This window comes from Acartia tonsa, chromosome 8, assembly GCF_053477335.1.
Source record: "Acartia tonsa isolate MP-2025a chromosome 8, ASM5347733v1, whole genome shotgun sequence".
NCBI lineage: Eukaryota > Metazoa > Arthropoda > Copepoda > Calanoida > Acartiidae > Acartia > Acartia tonsa.
In genome coordinates, this window is record NC_137267.1 from 34,591,318 (window position 1) to 34,605,899 (window position 14,582).

The window sequence follows — 14,582 nt, forward strand, 5'->3', positions numbered from 1 at the left end:
AGTACTGCTAGTAAACTCAGGCTTGGCTACACCATAAACAAGAACAAAAATGTCTATAGAAAGGAATTGTTGTTTATTGCATCGTATCATAAACAGCTTTTCGCGGATATTAAAATGAAAAATTTGAAGATTAAAACCAGTTTTGTTAGCTCTCAGAGGCCAAAGGAAAATTGTCTGTAATATGATACTACACATGATTTTTCAGAATGGCTGAGAACCGGTATTAATCCAGTGGATATTAATCGGTTTCGAAGCCATACTGGAAAATATCTTACCCAAGAATAAGAGCTAAACTTCCCACTGATTTGCTCTGAAATAGTATTGCTACCAAGGTGAGACTTGGCTCCACCAATTCTTTCACTAAAATAGATAGTAACTTTTATATCCAGGGGTGTATATTCTGCACTAGATTATTTTCTTTTTACTGGCTGCAAAATATTTAATTTCCCCCCCCCCCCCCCAATTTTTTTTTCTCCAGGAAGGGAAAAAACTGGAAAAATATTACCAGTACTCATTATTTCATTCAGTTGTTACCCCTCAACATTTTAAAATTATCCCTTCTGTAGATTAGAATTAGTGATGGAAACGTTTGAATACTCAACTTAATGAACCAACAAATCAAAATTCAATAAAGTTCTCCAAAGTTGTTACGCCATCGAATAAGAACAAGTTATTATAAAATTTTGGAGATAAGTGGAAAAAATAGCCCAATTTGTCTTCCCTCTCTACAACAAGAACAATCTGTTACGGACTCTAAATAAAAATTTCTTTTTCAAAATATTAAAAAGAACTTACAGTAAGTTATCATGTTGTAGATTTCCACAGAGTTACAAAGATAGTTTAGTCCTCTTTTTCTAAAATATTAATGTAAAACTGTAAACAAGGGCATAAAATGTCCAGAGCTGCCAGAAAAAGAAATACGAGACAAAAAGTTGTTTTGTTCTTAGGAAAATCACATCAATGGTGCATAAAAAGACGACTCGGCTGTAAATTAATAGACAATGTCGGCTCGACTGTGAATTAATAGACAATGTCGATTCGACTGTGAATTAATAGACAATGTCGATTCGACTGTGAATTAATAGACAATGTCGACTTGGCTGAATCCAAAAATGATGTGTAATATTTATTTCCGCGAATATGAAATGTACAATTATAAGATTAAAACCAATTTTGTTAAACCCGAGATGCCGAGGTTAGAAAACTAAGACTAATGTAAGTGGCTGTTTTGCTGAAGAGTTGATATTTTTTGAGCTCATGATAAAAGAAAACTGTTTTTCGATACTCAAAAAAAATAATAGAACTGACCTGTTTATTATTTTGTTTCTTATGTAGTATAGCCACTTTATACAAAAGAAAAATTATATTTTCAAATTTACCTTTAATTTACCAGGAATCTAAAGGGATAAGGCAATGGGCAATAAATTGATGTAATCCCCTATGATGATACTTAAAATTACCCCTTCTGTTGATTATATAAGTGGATAAAACGTTTGGACACAGAACTTATTAAACCAACCAATCAAAATTCAATAAATGTCCCCAAAGTTGTAGAGCCAACAAATAAGAAAACTTTATCATAAAACTTTGGGAACTAGTGTAATAGGTAAACAATCCAATGTTTTCAGGAAGGGAGCTATACTGACCTCAAACGGAAATATGTTTTAGAGATTTTATTGGATACACAAAGGCAAAATATCTTAAAAGTTTGTTTGTTGCAACCCTTGGATCTCAACAAAGCACTTGATGGTGCTAAAAATAAATTTTCTTTTCCTCGAACAGGACAACTATTATGGAAATGGAACTAAATACCATTGTTATCCAACGAAACACTGCACTCACACATCTATCATCACTGATATGAAACTTAGCATCATTAAGGTGCTCGTAACTTCCAACATTGTCACCACTAAAATCCTTGTAACTAGCAATATTGTCATCACTAACATTCCTCTCGCCAATAAAACACTTTTGATCATCAAAATAGTTCGGTCCGAATTCTGAAATTAATTTCAATATTATTAAATATATCTTTAAACACAAACTAACCGCTGCATTCCTTGCATAAGGAGACATATCCAGTGAGGAAAAAAGCCCAAAACAACCATAAGAGATGTAAGAAAAGTCTTACGTAATCGGATCAACTATTTCCGTGATATTAGCTTTATCTTTGAATTCAACGACATTCTAGTTATGTAGTAGATATAATTAGAGGAGTCTCTCACTTTTTGTCTTCCAGTCCCACCCCTTCCATGGGATGGAAGCAGTGCATTGTACAAGATTTGACACCCATTGACGTCTTCATTAATCTATAATCGAGGACGTTGTATTACCGACAAAAAGAGAGGTGTAATTTTATTGTCAGTGGAGGTGATCCCTGAGAGGTGTGAATACAACCCCTCTCGGCACGCCTCTGGATGGAAGTCATTTAGATTTACGTGTTATAGAATAGCTTCGCCAATGAGTGTAAACTTAAAAAAAAATTCTTACCAAAAATAAGGTAGAGAGCAAATGTTATCAATCTTATGAACAAAAAGATCATCAGGAAGGCAAATATCTAAAAAATATGAAGGTCATTTCCCAGTAGTAAATAAAACAAGGATTAAGTGTTGTTAGCCTGGGACTTCGGCCTCTCGGGTCAAACAAAACCGGAATTAATCTTATAATTTATGATAAACTATCCGCGAAAAGGTGTCTATAATACTATACTATAATAGTCATTTATTGCATCGTATTATAACCAGCTTTCTGCGGATATAAAAATGTACAATTAAGAGATTAAAACCATTTTCATATTCGTAGAAAACTGGATATAGCACGATAGAATACATGATTTTGCAGTGTGGCTGAAAACCGGTTCTTATCCCCCGGATATTTATCGGTTTCGAAGCCATACTGGAAATAACTATTGTGCCATTGTTTTTGTATGTTTATTTTGTTTAAATGTCGTCTCTTTACCTTCCAAGTTCTGTACCACTTGAGTTCTATAAATATTTCAATCAAAGGATGCTGCAATAAATGTAATTTTCCACTCTCTATGATCAAATCTGGAAAATATAAAAAAAAAAAGAATTAAATATTGAAATTGAGAGGTTTTTAATATGTGCTTTTTTTTATCTCTATCTATAAGTTTAAAAGAAGACTAATAAATTAATATGGAAATAGATGAATTTTTATCTTATCATACATTTATATGATTTAGTTTAGAATATTTCAAAAAGTTTCTGTCTTTTTTTAAATTCCACCAATTTTTATGTATCTTTAATTTGGCTTGAATGTATTGATTGGCAAATCCCTAGTATTCGAATAAAATCTTTTCAAGACTAATCCAACGCTCACCTAAATCTTTGGTAAGAAAGTATAGAAAACCTCGCAAAATAGCCTTAAATCTGCTCAAGAAAAATTGAGAACCTTTTAAAGATCATTCATTATAAATTTAATCATTCAAAATAGCCTAGAACCTGCTCCCCACTCCCTCTCAAGACCAATACAAAACTCTCTTAAATATTGTGTTACCGAAATTTTAGTGGACAGAGACAACAATAGTTTGAAATAAAGGGGGTCATTTTATTTATTATCCGTAAAATTGTGTGGTACCATTTAGTCCAAATACGCTTATTAAGTCAAACTCTTCTCAATATGGAATGAAACGGTTATGAACAGTTTAATAAGCTCATTTGACTAAACGTTAGCACAAAACTTTACAAAAAAATACCCGAAAAAGACCCCTTCTGTTACCTATGACTGTGCTTTCAGCAGTCTTGTGCTCGAACAAAAATAAATCAAATTTAACTTTTGTATAGATGGGTCTGTCACTAAAATAAAATCATATTATTTAAATTCAAGTGCAAAAATTTTTATAGTTAGGGTCTGTACGTTACAATTTTCAACTACGAGACAAAGATTAATATATAATAGAATTATGTCAGTAAAAATAATTTATATGATTTCTAGTTGCAGACTGGCCAGCCAATTTTGAAAATAAAAAACGTACATAACGTACACAAAAAAAATACGTTACGTACAAAAAAAAGTAAAAAAACGTACAAAAACGTACATTCCTAATAAAAATAAGTTAAATAATTTCCTAGTTACCTATTATCAATACATTTAAGTCTACTAGCAGCTACCTGTAAAGGAGAACCATAGCGAACTGACAGACACAAGATATCCTATTACTCTATTCAAAAGAACTAGCGTCTACGCTCCTAAAGGCCTCTAGGGGCACTTGAGGAGGGGAGAGTTGAATTCAATAAAAAAACATGGATGACAACATACATAAGTAGCGAAGCTCAAAAGTTATTTATAGACATCTGAAAAAAAATTAACTTAAAATCGCAATTAAAATTCATTTTTGGGGGGAGGAGGAAGTTTTTTTTCTAAAGTCAATTTCTCTTGGGAGGGTGGATGGTGATACTCTTCCCCAAAATAGTTATAAAACTTCCAAAAGCTATCCTGTTAAGGAGAACCATATCGGTTCCGTGGTTAGCGAGATTCTTTGGTTCAAACAAACAGACATTCTGTTATTATGTACAAAGTATATCCTATTATAAGGACCAGCGAGTTGAATTCAAAAACCCATTTTTTTATTTAAAAATAAAAAGTAAAAAACAAGGATGACAACATCCTTAAGTAGCGAAGCTCAAAAGTTATGGATGGAAATCTGGGAACTATATAAACTATAGAGTAGTGTTGTAAAAAATAAGCATTTAACTTATTTAAATAAATCACAAAACCTTTTAAAAATATATAATAACGTGAAAATCTAGGAATAAATTCAGCCCCCCAAACAATAAGCAAATCTCAATGAAATTTAGTGGAAGTATTAAGAATGAAAACTAATACAATCCCTGAAAATTACAACCGTCTATCAGGAATATGAGTTGTGAAAATCACAAAAACCTATACATCTAGGAATCGATCTAGCACTGCAACAAATAGACAAACCTTAAAGAAACTTTTTGAAAATGTGTAGAATGTGAATTTATTTATTCCCTGAAAATTTCAGCCGTCTATCTTGAATAGAAGTCGAGAAAACCATGAAAAAAAGAAAATCTAGGAATAGATCTAGCACCCAACCAAAAGGCAAATCTCAATGAAAATATGTAGAATGTGAACTTATTCAATCAAAAAACAGGAGCCGAGAAAATCACGTTTCTCCGATAGCATAATGGACTGACAAAGTGATTATAGAGTAGCTTCGCTAATAATTTTTTTAGTGAGGGAAGGGGGAGTAGACCACCCCCATTTCTGATTTCAATTTTAAAAAGAAAGAAAAAATAGGGTAAGGGTTGTGATTTTTTTCTAAGAGTAGTTTCTCTTGGGAGGGTGGTTGTACCCTCTCCCAGGACCTATGAGAAGCTACCCTGTAAAAGAGAACCATATCGGTTTAGCGGTTAGCGAGAACCTTCGGTACAAATAAACTGACAGAGAGACATACATCCTGTTATTACGTACTAAGTATATTCTATTAAATAAAGTAGTAAGTTTTTTGTCTGATGCTTAAGATTTCACACAGTTACCGAGATGGTTTTAGGCTATTTTTCTACCATTTTGAATACAGGTTCTTGAAGGGATATGGAAGGACAGAGAAAATAGCCTACAACCTCACAAAGATCATGTCGGTTCAGCAGTTAGCGAGATTCTTTGTTACAGAAAAAAAAGGATTTATAGGATAAACAATAAACATATAATAGGATATAGGGTTATTTTGTCTAGAGTGTGGGAAACCCACCCCCCCCCCCCCAAAAAAAAATCAACCACCCCTCAATTTATTTTTGTAAACTAATGCAAATCAGCGGGGTGGGGGAACCCCCACCGCACCCTGGGGCGAAGCCTAAATGAAAAAAATAATCACAATCTTTTTTTATATTTTTTTTGACAAATTTCCAACAAACGATTCTATAAAAGAGGGATACGAAGCCTCTAATCCTAGTAGAAAGTAAAAAGCTTTGAGTGTCCCTCCCCCAAAGAAAATAGCAAAAACCCATCACAGGACTATTAGGTATATTCCATGAAGAGTAGAGCACAATAGGTTCAGTGGTTACTGATATATTAAGCTTCTGATATACAGACGGACAAGCAGACGGACAGACATCATTCTACTTTGCATTATAGATAATATACTATTTTTGTAATACTTTTTGTACAAATACAAATAAATATACAAATACTTTTATACTTATATTTGATTCTTATTCTTTAAAAACTGAAGATACCAAAAAATAAGACTTCTTAATCCTACACTGTGCACCATATGATATCTCGGAAAATTTACCCAAGTATATAAAGAATTTGAAAAAAATTATCGTAAAATCTATTAAAGGGGTAGTAGCATGAAATGCATTTAAACTTGAATTTAGTCAACTGCATATCTCTTTCTGTTCAATAGTTTAAACTATATCTATAGGACATATATTTCAAATCCATAAATTTAAACTGTAAGTTCTAATAACATATATGCATAATTTACATACATATTTTTGTTCTATGAAAATTGAAGATATTATTGAATTTATTTAAATAATACACCTATTGTTTTTGCAAAAATTTTCGTACAAAACATACAAATTACTTTTCTGCTAATTTTGATTCTTATTATTTTTAAAAAAAACGTAAAACGTACAAAAATACAAATTTCAAAATACGTTACGTACACATATCAAAATAACGTCCAGAACGTACACAGATTCGATGCGTAACGTACAAAACGTACAAAACGTACACTCTGGCCAGTCTGTAGTTGTTTCACCCCTAGTATCTAGGGATTCTGGAATTGCCAAAAACTGTAATTTTAAATCAAAACTATTCATGAAGATATCCTGAAACTTCCCTAAAATGGGAAAACCAATCAGTTCAGTGGTTCACAAGATCATTACGATCAAACAAAAAGCTATCTACTTTATATTATGAAATTTAAAAAGTCTTACTCCTGTTGGTCCATTCGGATGCATCTGTCAAAAAGACTTCCTAAAAGAGTAGAATTAGTGTTGTTTTGACTTAATCAAAGCATTTAAAACCAAAATAGATTTAAAAAGCTAGGTAAGGTTGGTCCTTCCGCACGACCGTCCGTAACGGTTAGTTCTTTTCGTTAATTTATGCATGTTTTAATTATCCTATCGATTAAGAACTTTGCATGATAATTCCTCTAATAGTTAGGTACAATTTAGAAAGCGTAGCAAGTCTTTTTTTTACTATGTTTATAAATCAGGGATCTTAAAGGATAAGACAATGGACGACTACTTGATATATACCCCCCCCCCCCCCAATATGTGAAAAACAAAATTGCCCTCTCTACAAATTAAAATTAGACTTCAAAATCAAATTAAATAAAAGAACTCAAGGTATTGGGCCAACGAATAACATTACGTGGTTATGAAACATTGGGTACCGGTGGAATTTAAAGTCCAATTTCCCCTCCCTCCCTACCTGCCACCGTTGAGTTGATATCTAGAATTGCTCTCAATGCAGACTCCGATTCCTCTGGACGATCCACTATTTCTTTTGTCATATCGCTGAAAAAAACAAGGATGACAACATGAATGAAGGCGAAGCTCAACTAATTTTATTTCGGAATCTGGTCAAATATATAATGTAATTTATGCAAAAAAATATTTTATTATTTATAAATATCAACATGATTAAACATAAATGAACATACGGACTTTATAAAAAACAAGAATGACAACATCCATAAAAGCGAAGCACTGAAACGGTAGGACAAACGTACATTAACACTTAAATAGTGTCAGAACTGAATAATCAGAATATAAATGTATAAGAGTCGAAGCAAAATTGTAAGTAAATTTGTTGAAAAACTGCTTTATACAGGATAATGTTTTGGGACATACTTACATTTTTAGGACTTGATTATAGAGTTGCTTCGCTTATAACATTATACTTTGTTGTCCAAGGAATCAATACACCAAAAATCAGATCTATCGGATGATTAGATCACATAAAATTTGTTGTTAAAAAAGTAAAAAAATCAACATGGACGTACGGACATTTTTGTAATGATTATAAAGTTGCTACGCTTTCTAAATTGTACCTAACTACTGAAGGAATCACCATGCAAAGTTTGAAATCGATAGGACAATTCTAACATGCCTAAATTAACGAAAAGAGCTATCCGTTAAGTACGGACGGACGAACGGACGGACCGACCCTAATTATACAAAAGCTTCGCTTTTAAAAAGATAAAAAAATAAAGGACCAAGGAAATCTTTAGCAAAAAAAATGGGAGGGGATTTTTTTTGTTTTTGGGGGTTGAGGGTGTCCCATCCCCCAAGAAAATAGCCTAAAACCACCACAGGACCAGTAGGTATATTCCCTGAAGAGTAGAACCCGATCGGTTCAGTGGTTACCGAGATCTTTAGGGACAGACCCTAATTATAGAAAAGCTTCGCTTTTAAAAATATGTATACACGTTAATTGTAATATGCTTTTTTAAAGTTAGTGAATCGAAATTGGATTAATAATAATCTATAATACAAAGTAGAACGATGTCTGTCTGTCTGTCTGTCTCTAAAGATCAAATGGATTCTGAGAAAATTAAGGTTAGGTTCATTTTAAGGGTTAATTTGAGCCCCAGAGGGCTAGGGGTTGGCCATAGAAGGGTAACTTCGAAACTATAAGTAAGTTAATAAGTATAAAAACTTAAGTTTAAAAATTAACTCTATTGATCAAATGGTTTCTGAGAAAATTAAGGTTAGGTACATTTTTAGGGTTTTTTTTGAGCCCCAGAGGGCTAGGGGTTGGTGGCAGGGGGATGAATTCTAAACTAGAAGTCAGTTTATAACCATAAAAGCTTAAGTTTAAGAAATCATCTCTATTGATCAAATGGTTTCTGAGAAAATTAAGGTTAGGTTAATTTTTAGGGTTAATTTGAGCCCCGGAGGGCTAGGGTTTGGCAGCAGGAGGGTAACTTAAAAACCATAAGTAAGTTAATAGGCATAAAAACTTAAGTTTAAGAAATCATCTCAATTGATCAAATGGTTTCTGAGAAAATTAAGGTTAGGTTCATTTCCAGGGTTTTTTTGAGCCCCGGAGGGCTAGGGGGTGGGGATAGGGGGTTGACTTCGAAACCATGAGATGTTCATACTCATAAAAGCTGAAGTTTAAGAAATCATCTCTATAGAACAAATGTTTTATGAGATAATTAAGGTTAGGTTCATTTCCAGGGTAACTTCAAAACTATAAGTAAGTTTATAAGCATAAAAACTTAAGTTTAAGAAATCATCTCTATAGATCAAATGGTTTCTGAGATAATTTTGGTTAGGTTCATTTCCAGGTTTTTTTTTGAGCCCCAGAGGGCTAGGGGTTGGCGGCAGGAGGGTAACTTCAAAACTATTAGTAAGTTTATAAGCATAAAAACTTAAGTTTAAGAAATCATCTCTATAGATCAAATGGTTTCTGAGATAATTAAGGTTAGGTTCATTTCCAGGTTTTTTTGAGCCCCCGAGGGCTAGGGGTTGGTGGCAGGAGGGTAACTTCAAAACTATAAGTAAGTTTATAAGCATAAAAACTTAAGTTTAAGAAATCATCTCTATAGATCAAATGGTTTCTGAGATAATTAGGGTTAGGTTCATTTTAAGGTTTTTTTTAGCCCCGGAGGGCTAGGGGGTGGGGGTAGAGGGTTGACTTCGAAACCATGAGATGTTCATACTCATAAAAGCTTAAGTTCAAGAAATCAACTCTATTGATCAAATGGTTTCTGAGAAAATTAAGGTTAGGTTCATTTTTAGGGTTAATTTATGTCACTTTGAGCAAATCAAAGCGTTTGATAGAAATTTCGTATTTTTTAAAGAATTTCCAGGTACGGTAATCAAAAAACAAAAATTTTTTCTCTATTGTTCTATTCAATAGGGAATACATATATCTAGAGCACCTTTGCGTTCTACTACTATTTTTAGGCCTTAAAACACACACCTTTACGGAATTTACTAGAAAATGACCTCCCCCTTTTTATGTGATCTGATCATCCGATTGATTTGATTTTTTGTATACTGATTCCTGGGACAACAAAATACAATATTATAAGCGAAGCAACTCTATAATTAAGTCCTAAAAATGTCAGTATGTCCATAAACATTATTCTGTATCAAGCATTTTTTCAACAAATTTACTTACAATTTTTCATCGACTCTTAAACATTTATATTCTGATTATTCAGTTCTGACACTATACAAGTGTTAATGTCTGTTTGTCCTACCGTTTCAGCGCTTCGCTTTTATGGATGTTGTCATCCTTGTTTTTTTAAGATTTCCTTGGTCCTTTTATGAATTTTGCCTTAATTTTTGTTTTGATCCCCTCTTGGGGCAAAGCCCCTACAGGCTAGGGGCGAGGCCGCTAGTATTATCATATAAAGTAGCAATGCTTTTTTTGGTTTATCTTTTTGACAACAGAACCGATAGATTTTCCTATTTAGAGAAGCTACACGTGGTTATAAGATGCAGTGTGGCCACAACCAAAAAAATACTGATACTGAAGAAAAAAAAGGAAATACTGAAAATACTGAATCCTAAAATAAGAAAAAATACTGAAATACTGAACAAAAAAATACAAATACTGAATAAGTATTTTTTTATATGATTCCTCATTTCAAAATTTCATATATCATAGCTTTATAATTAGGGGGATATTTTAAAGATCTTTTAATTTTGCCTCTTAGATTTTCTTGCAGTAAAAAATATTTGAATAAAAAATGGCGGCGGTACCGCCGCTCCCGCCGTCCACCGCCATTTTCCGCCGCCGCCGCCAAAAAAAATTTATTGCATTTCTCGCCAAATTAGGCAATTTGGAATCATTTGAGACCATTTTTTTTTCAAAAAGTTTTCCCCTTATAACCATAACCTAAATTTAGTGCTTCTCCTGTGCTTTTAAAGATATTGAAACAAAATCAGGATGGCTTGTAAGGGGAAATTTAAAAAAAAAATTACATGGTCTCAAATGATTCCAAATTGCCTAAAAAATTTATTTGGCGGCAGCGAAAACGCCGGTAGAAGGCGGGAGCAGCAGTACCGCCGCCATTTCTTATTCAAATATTTTTTAATGACCTTTCAATATATTTAAAAGCACAGGAGAAGTACTGAATTTAAGATATCCTGCGGCGGCGGAAAACGGCGGTAGACTGCGGAAGCGGCGGTACCGCCGCCATTTTTTATTCAAATATTTTTTACTGATCTACCTCAAAAGATTTTGTTTCAATATCTTTAAAAGCACAGGAGAAGTACTGAATTTATAAGATATATCTTGATAAACGAGAATTTGAAAAAAATGACGAGAAAATGAAAAAGTCCAACGCAGGGTTGGTTATAAGAGAAAAAATTTTTGAAAAAAAATAACATGGTCTCAAATAATTCCAAATTGCCTAATTCGGCGAGAAATGCAATATTTTTTTTTTTGGCGGCGGCGGAAAATGGCGGTCAACCATAAAAAAAGCAAAATTAATGTAAAAAGTTATAGGGTAATTTAAAGGAAAGTAAAGTGAGGCGCTAAGCGCCGAAAAAAATCTGACATCAAATACTTGAAAAAACATCTTATTTATGCAAATTTTTTTGGAATTTAAGAAATAATGAAAATACTGAATCATGAAAATTTCCAAAAACTGAAAAATACTGAATAAAATTTTCAAATACTGAATATTCAGTATTTACTGAAAATACTGAACCCCCAATTTCCAAATACTGAAGAATACTGAATATTTTCAGTATACTGAAAAATGTGGCCACGCTGAAGATGGTTATGGGTCATATTTCTGCCCCTCAAAATTCAGAGCCCCTATATGTTAGCGGCGCATACGTTAGTAATACCTCAAAGCAAAGTCTTGATCAGTAACTTCAGTATTTAACAGACAAGAGCGCCGTCCAATACAGATCTCATCTAAATTAGTATTTTTTAAATATTTATTCTGTGAAGAAAAAAAAATTCAGTTTTTAATTCAATAATATTTAAACAATGGACAGTAAATTCTACTGGTCCCCAAAGTTTCATAAAAAAATCTCTTTTATTTCATAGGCTTGAACAATTAGAAGATTTTTCATTAAATCTTGAATAAATTGCAGAAACTATCAACGTCTAAACTTTTTCACCAAAATATTATAATCTACAGATTCAATAATTTTTGGTATAATAACGGGGAATGTAGGTCAATTTATTGTTCATTGTCTGATACAAACTAAGAACTAACTTACTTATTGATTCCAGGGCTTTGATTTTATATCTTGATTCCATAATTTTATTGAGTAGAATCCTGCATTTCTTTTCACAACCAACATTCAATACTAAAACAATGACAGTTATTTTACAAAGAACATGCTACAAATAATTTTGATGAGACTTTTCATACCTACACAAGTAACAGGATGCATATATGTCTCTTTATGTAATGAAAGGATCTCGATTATTAACCGTTATCCGTTAGAGTTAAGCTTCTTAAGATCGAGAGATAAATTTTTGGCGGAGTATACCTCAACCCTTCCAATAGAAATCGATCAAAAAATGCCTCAAAGGGCCTTTTGAGAGCACAGAAACTAACCACTCTTAATTTTAAAAAATTAGGGATGGGGGGTAGTTTTCGTTTGCTTGTTTACTATATTAGCTCAGGTTAAATTTGGTTCTATTGGTAAATAGGACCCGTAGGGTTAGGTGTAGGTTAAAAAGTTACCCTCCCCTATCTTACTTTAATATTTTTTAATAATTGGGGTTTAGTGCTCGACATGCACTTAGTAGGAAAGCACCAAGAAAGTTGTACCTTGTCTCAACAAAGAATCTGATTTTGAATCTTGTTGTATAAATATTCCATCCACTTTCTTCCATTTCCTTCAAGTAAACAAGTATGATCACATACATAAAATCAGGGATTGGAAGCCGCGCGTAAGCCGCGTGTAAGCCTCAGTGAAATCGTCATTTTATCACTATAAAATTTAGCTGGATGTATAAAACTGTCTCTTTAGTAGACAATCCTTCTTTCAAAAATTTCTTTTTCTGCTCACAAGCAGGTTTAAAACTGAGGCTTATGCGCGGCTGAGGCGCGGCTACCGAACCCTGCATAAAATAAGCTAAATACATTAGACAGTACTTTTTACTTGTATATCTGTCTTTCGCTCTATGTATATTTAAATCTTTCTATTTCTCTTTCTATATGTATTTAATATCATCTACGCCCTTAGAGACCTCTAGGGGCAATTGAGAAAAAAATGGGGAAGTGCTTTCATCATTTTTTTTTAAAAGTAAAAATTCGTTTTAGGGGGGCAGTTTTCGGGTAAGATTTCTCTAATGAGGGTAAAGATACCCTCCCCATAAATAGTTAAATATAAGTCTTTCTTTGCATAGACTTCCTGTTACTTTATATTAGGTTGTCTGTAAACACTAGTCCCCAAAATTATTAATTACTGTTTTCTTATTCGTTGACTCGACAACTTTGGAGACTTCTATTGAATTCTTAATTGGTTGGCTCATTAGGTAGAGTGTTTAAACGTTTCAACCACTAATTGTAATCTACAGAAGTGATAATTTTGTGTATCATTATTGGGGATGTATATCAATTTATTGACCATTGTCTTAGCCCCTTAGATCGCTGATTAATTACTGTCTGTAAACCTATGTATCAACCTGACAGGAGCTCCTTTCTCCAGCAGTAGTTGGAAAGCTTCTGAAGTTCCTGTTCTGGCCGCGTAGAAGGTTGCTTGCTCCCCATAATTATTCTTATAATCTAGAATATTTATTCATCGCATCATATTCAAGACAGGTTTCTGCAGATATTAAAATGAAAAATCTAAAGATTAAAACCAGTTTTGTTAGCGTTGAGGGGCCAAACTTCCGGTCTAACATAACTGGTATTAATTTTATGATTTTTATTTTAATATTCGTGAAAAATGGTCTGCAATACGATACTATATATGAATTTTCAGTATGGTTAAAACAGGTTCTAATCCAGTAGATATTAATTAGATTTGAAGCCATACTGGAATATATTTATAATAAAAAAAAGATACATTAAATATTTAAATAAAGAGAATAGCAGGACTAAGTTTAGCTACTACACCCAGAGGGGTAATATTATTATTATTTTACCTAGAGTAGCTTGCTCCATAGTTTAGGAGTATCTGTACATGGTATGGTCTAGCAGGACTTAGTTTAGCTCCTACACCCAGGTGTAGGGGAGTAATATTATTATTATACCTAGAGTAGCTCCATAGTCTAGGAGTATCTGTACATGGTATGGTTTGGCAGGACGTAGTTTAGCTCCTACACCCAGGTGTAGGGTAGTAATATTATTATTATACCTAGAGTAGCTCCATAGTCTAGGAGTATCTGTATATGGTATGGTTTGGCAGGACGTAGTTTAGCTCCCGCTGCTAGGTGTAAGGGAGTTTCTCCTCGCTTGTTTCTGATAGGAATAACTTTTATATTTTAGGTGCTTTATCTCAAAGTGCAGCGAACACAGATCCCCCCCTCCTAATTGAAGTTTAGGAGTTTCTGTGTTGGACTCAGATCTTCAAGTGAAACCCGCCATATTTTCTATTTAAACTTTTTCAAGGCTATTCAAGTAGTTAACTTATTTAATTGAATAGGTTTAG

At 33.1% G+C, this 14,582-nt stretch overlaps 1 protein-coding gene across 1 annotated transcript in view; it reads right to left on the reverse strand.

Moving 5' to 3' along the window:
* LOC145326587 (transient receptor potential cation channel subfamily A member 1 homolog) overlaps nt 1-14,518 on the reverse strand; it is a 39,957-nt gene extending 25,439 nt beyond the window's left edge. The window contains exons 1-15 of the mRNA XM_080169957.1: nt 14,512-14,518; nt 14,185-14,316; nt 13,615-13,714; nt 12,755-12,822; nt 12,195-12,284; nt 11,814-11,883; nt 7,429-7,514; nt 6,930-6,969; nt 3,739-3,815; nt 2,959-3,047; nt 2,491-2,557; nt 1,774-2,000; nt 1,309-1,343; nt 796-854; nt 276-360 (exon numbers count right to left, since the gene is read on the reverse strand). Of these exons, the coding sequence (XP_080026083.1) occupies nt 276-360; nt 796-854; nt 1,309-1,343; nt 1,774-2,000; nt 2,491-2,557; nt 2,959-3,047; nt 3,739-3,815; nt 6,930-6,969; nt 7,429-7,514; nt 11,814-11,883; nt 12,195-12,284; nt 12,755-12,822; nt 13,615-13,714; nt 14,185-14,316; nt 14,512-14,518 (1,232 nt within the window). The remainder of the gene's footprint in view (nt 1-275; nt 361-795; nt 855-1,308; nt 1,344-1,773; nt 2,001-2,490; nt 2,558-2,958; nt 3,048-3,738; nt 3,816-6,929; nt 6,970-7,428; nt 7,515-11,813; nt 11,884-12,194; nt 12,285-12,754; nt 12,823-13,614; nt 13,715-14,184; nt 14,317-14,511) is intronic.
* Between the last annotated feature and the right edge of the window lie 64 nt (nt 14,519-14,582).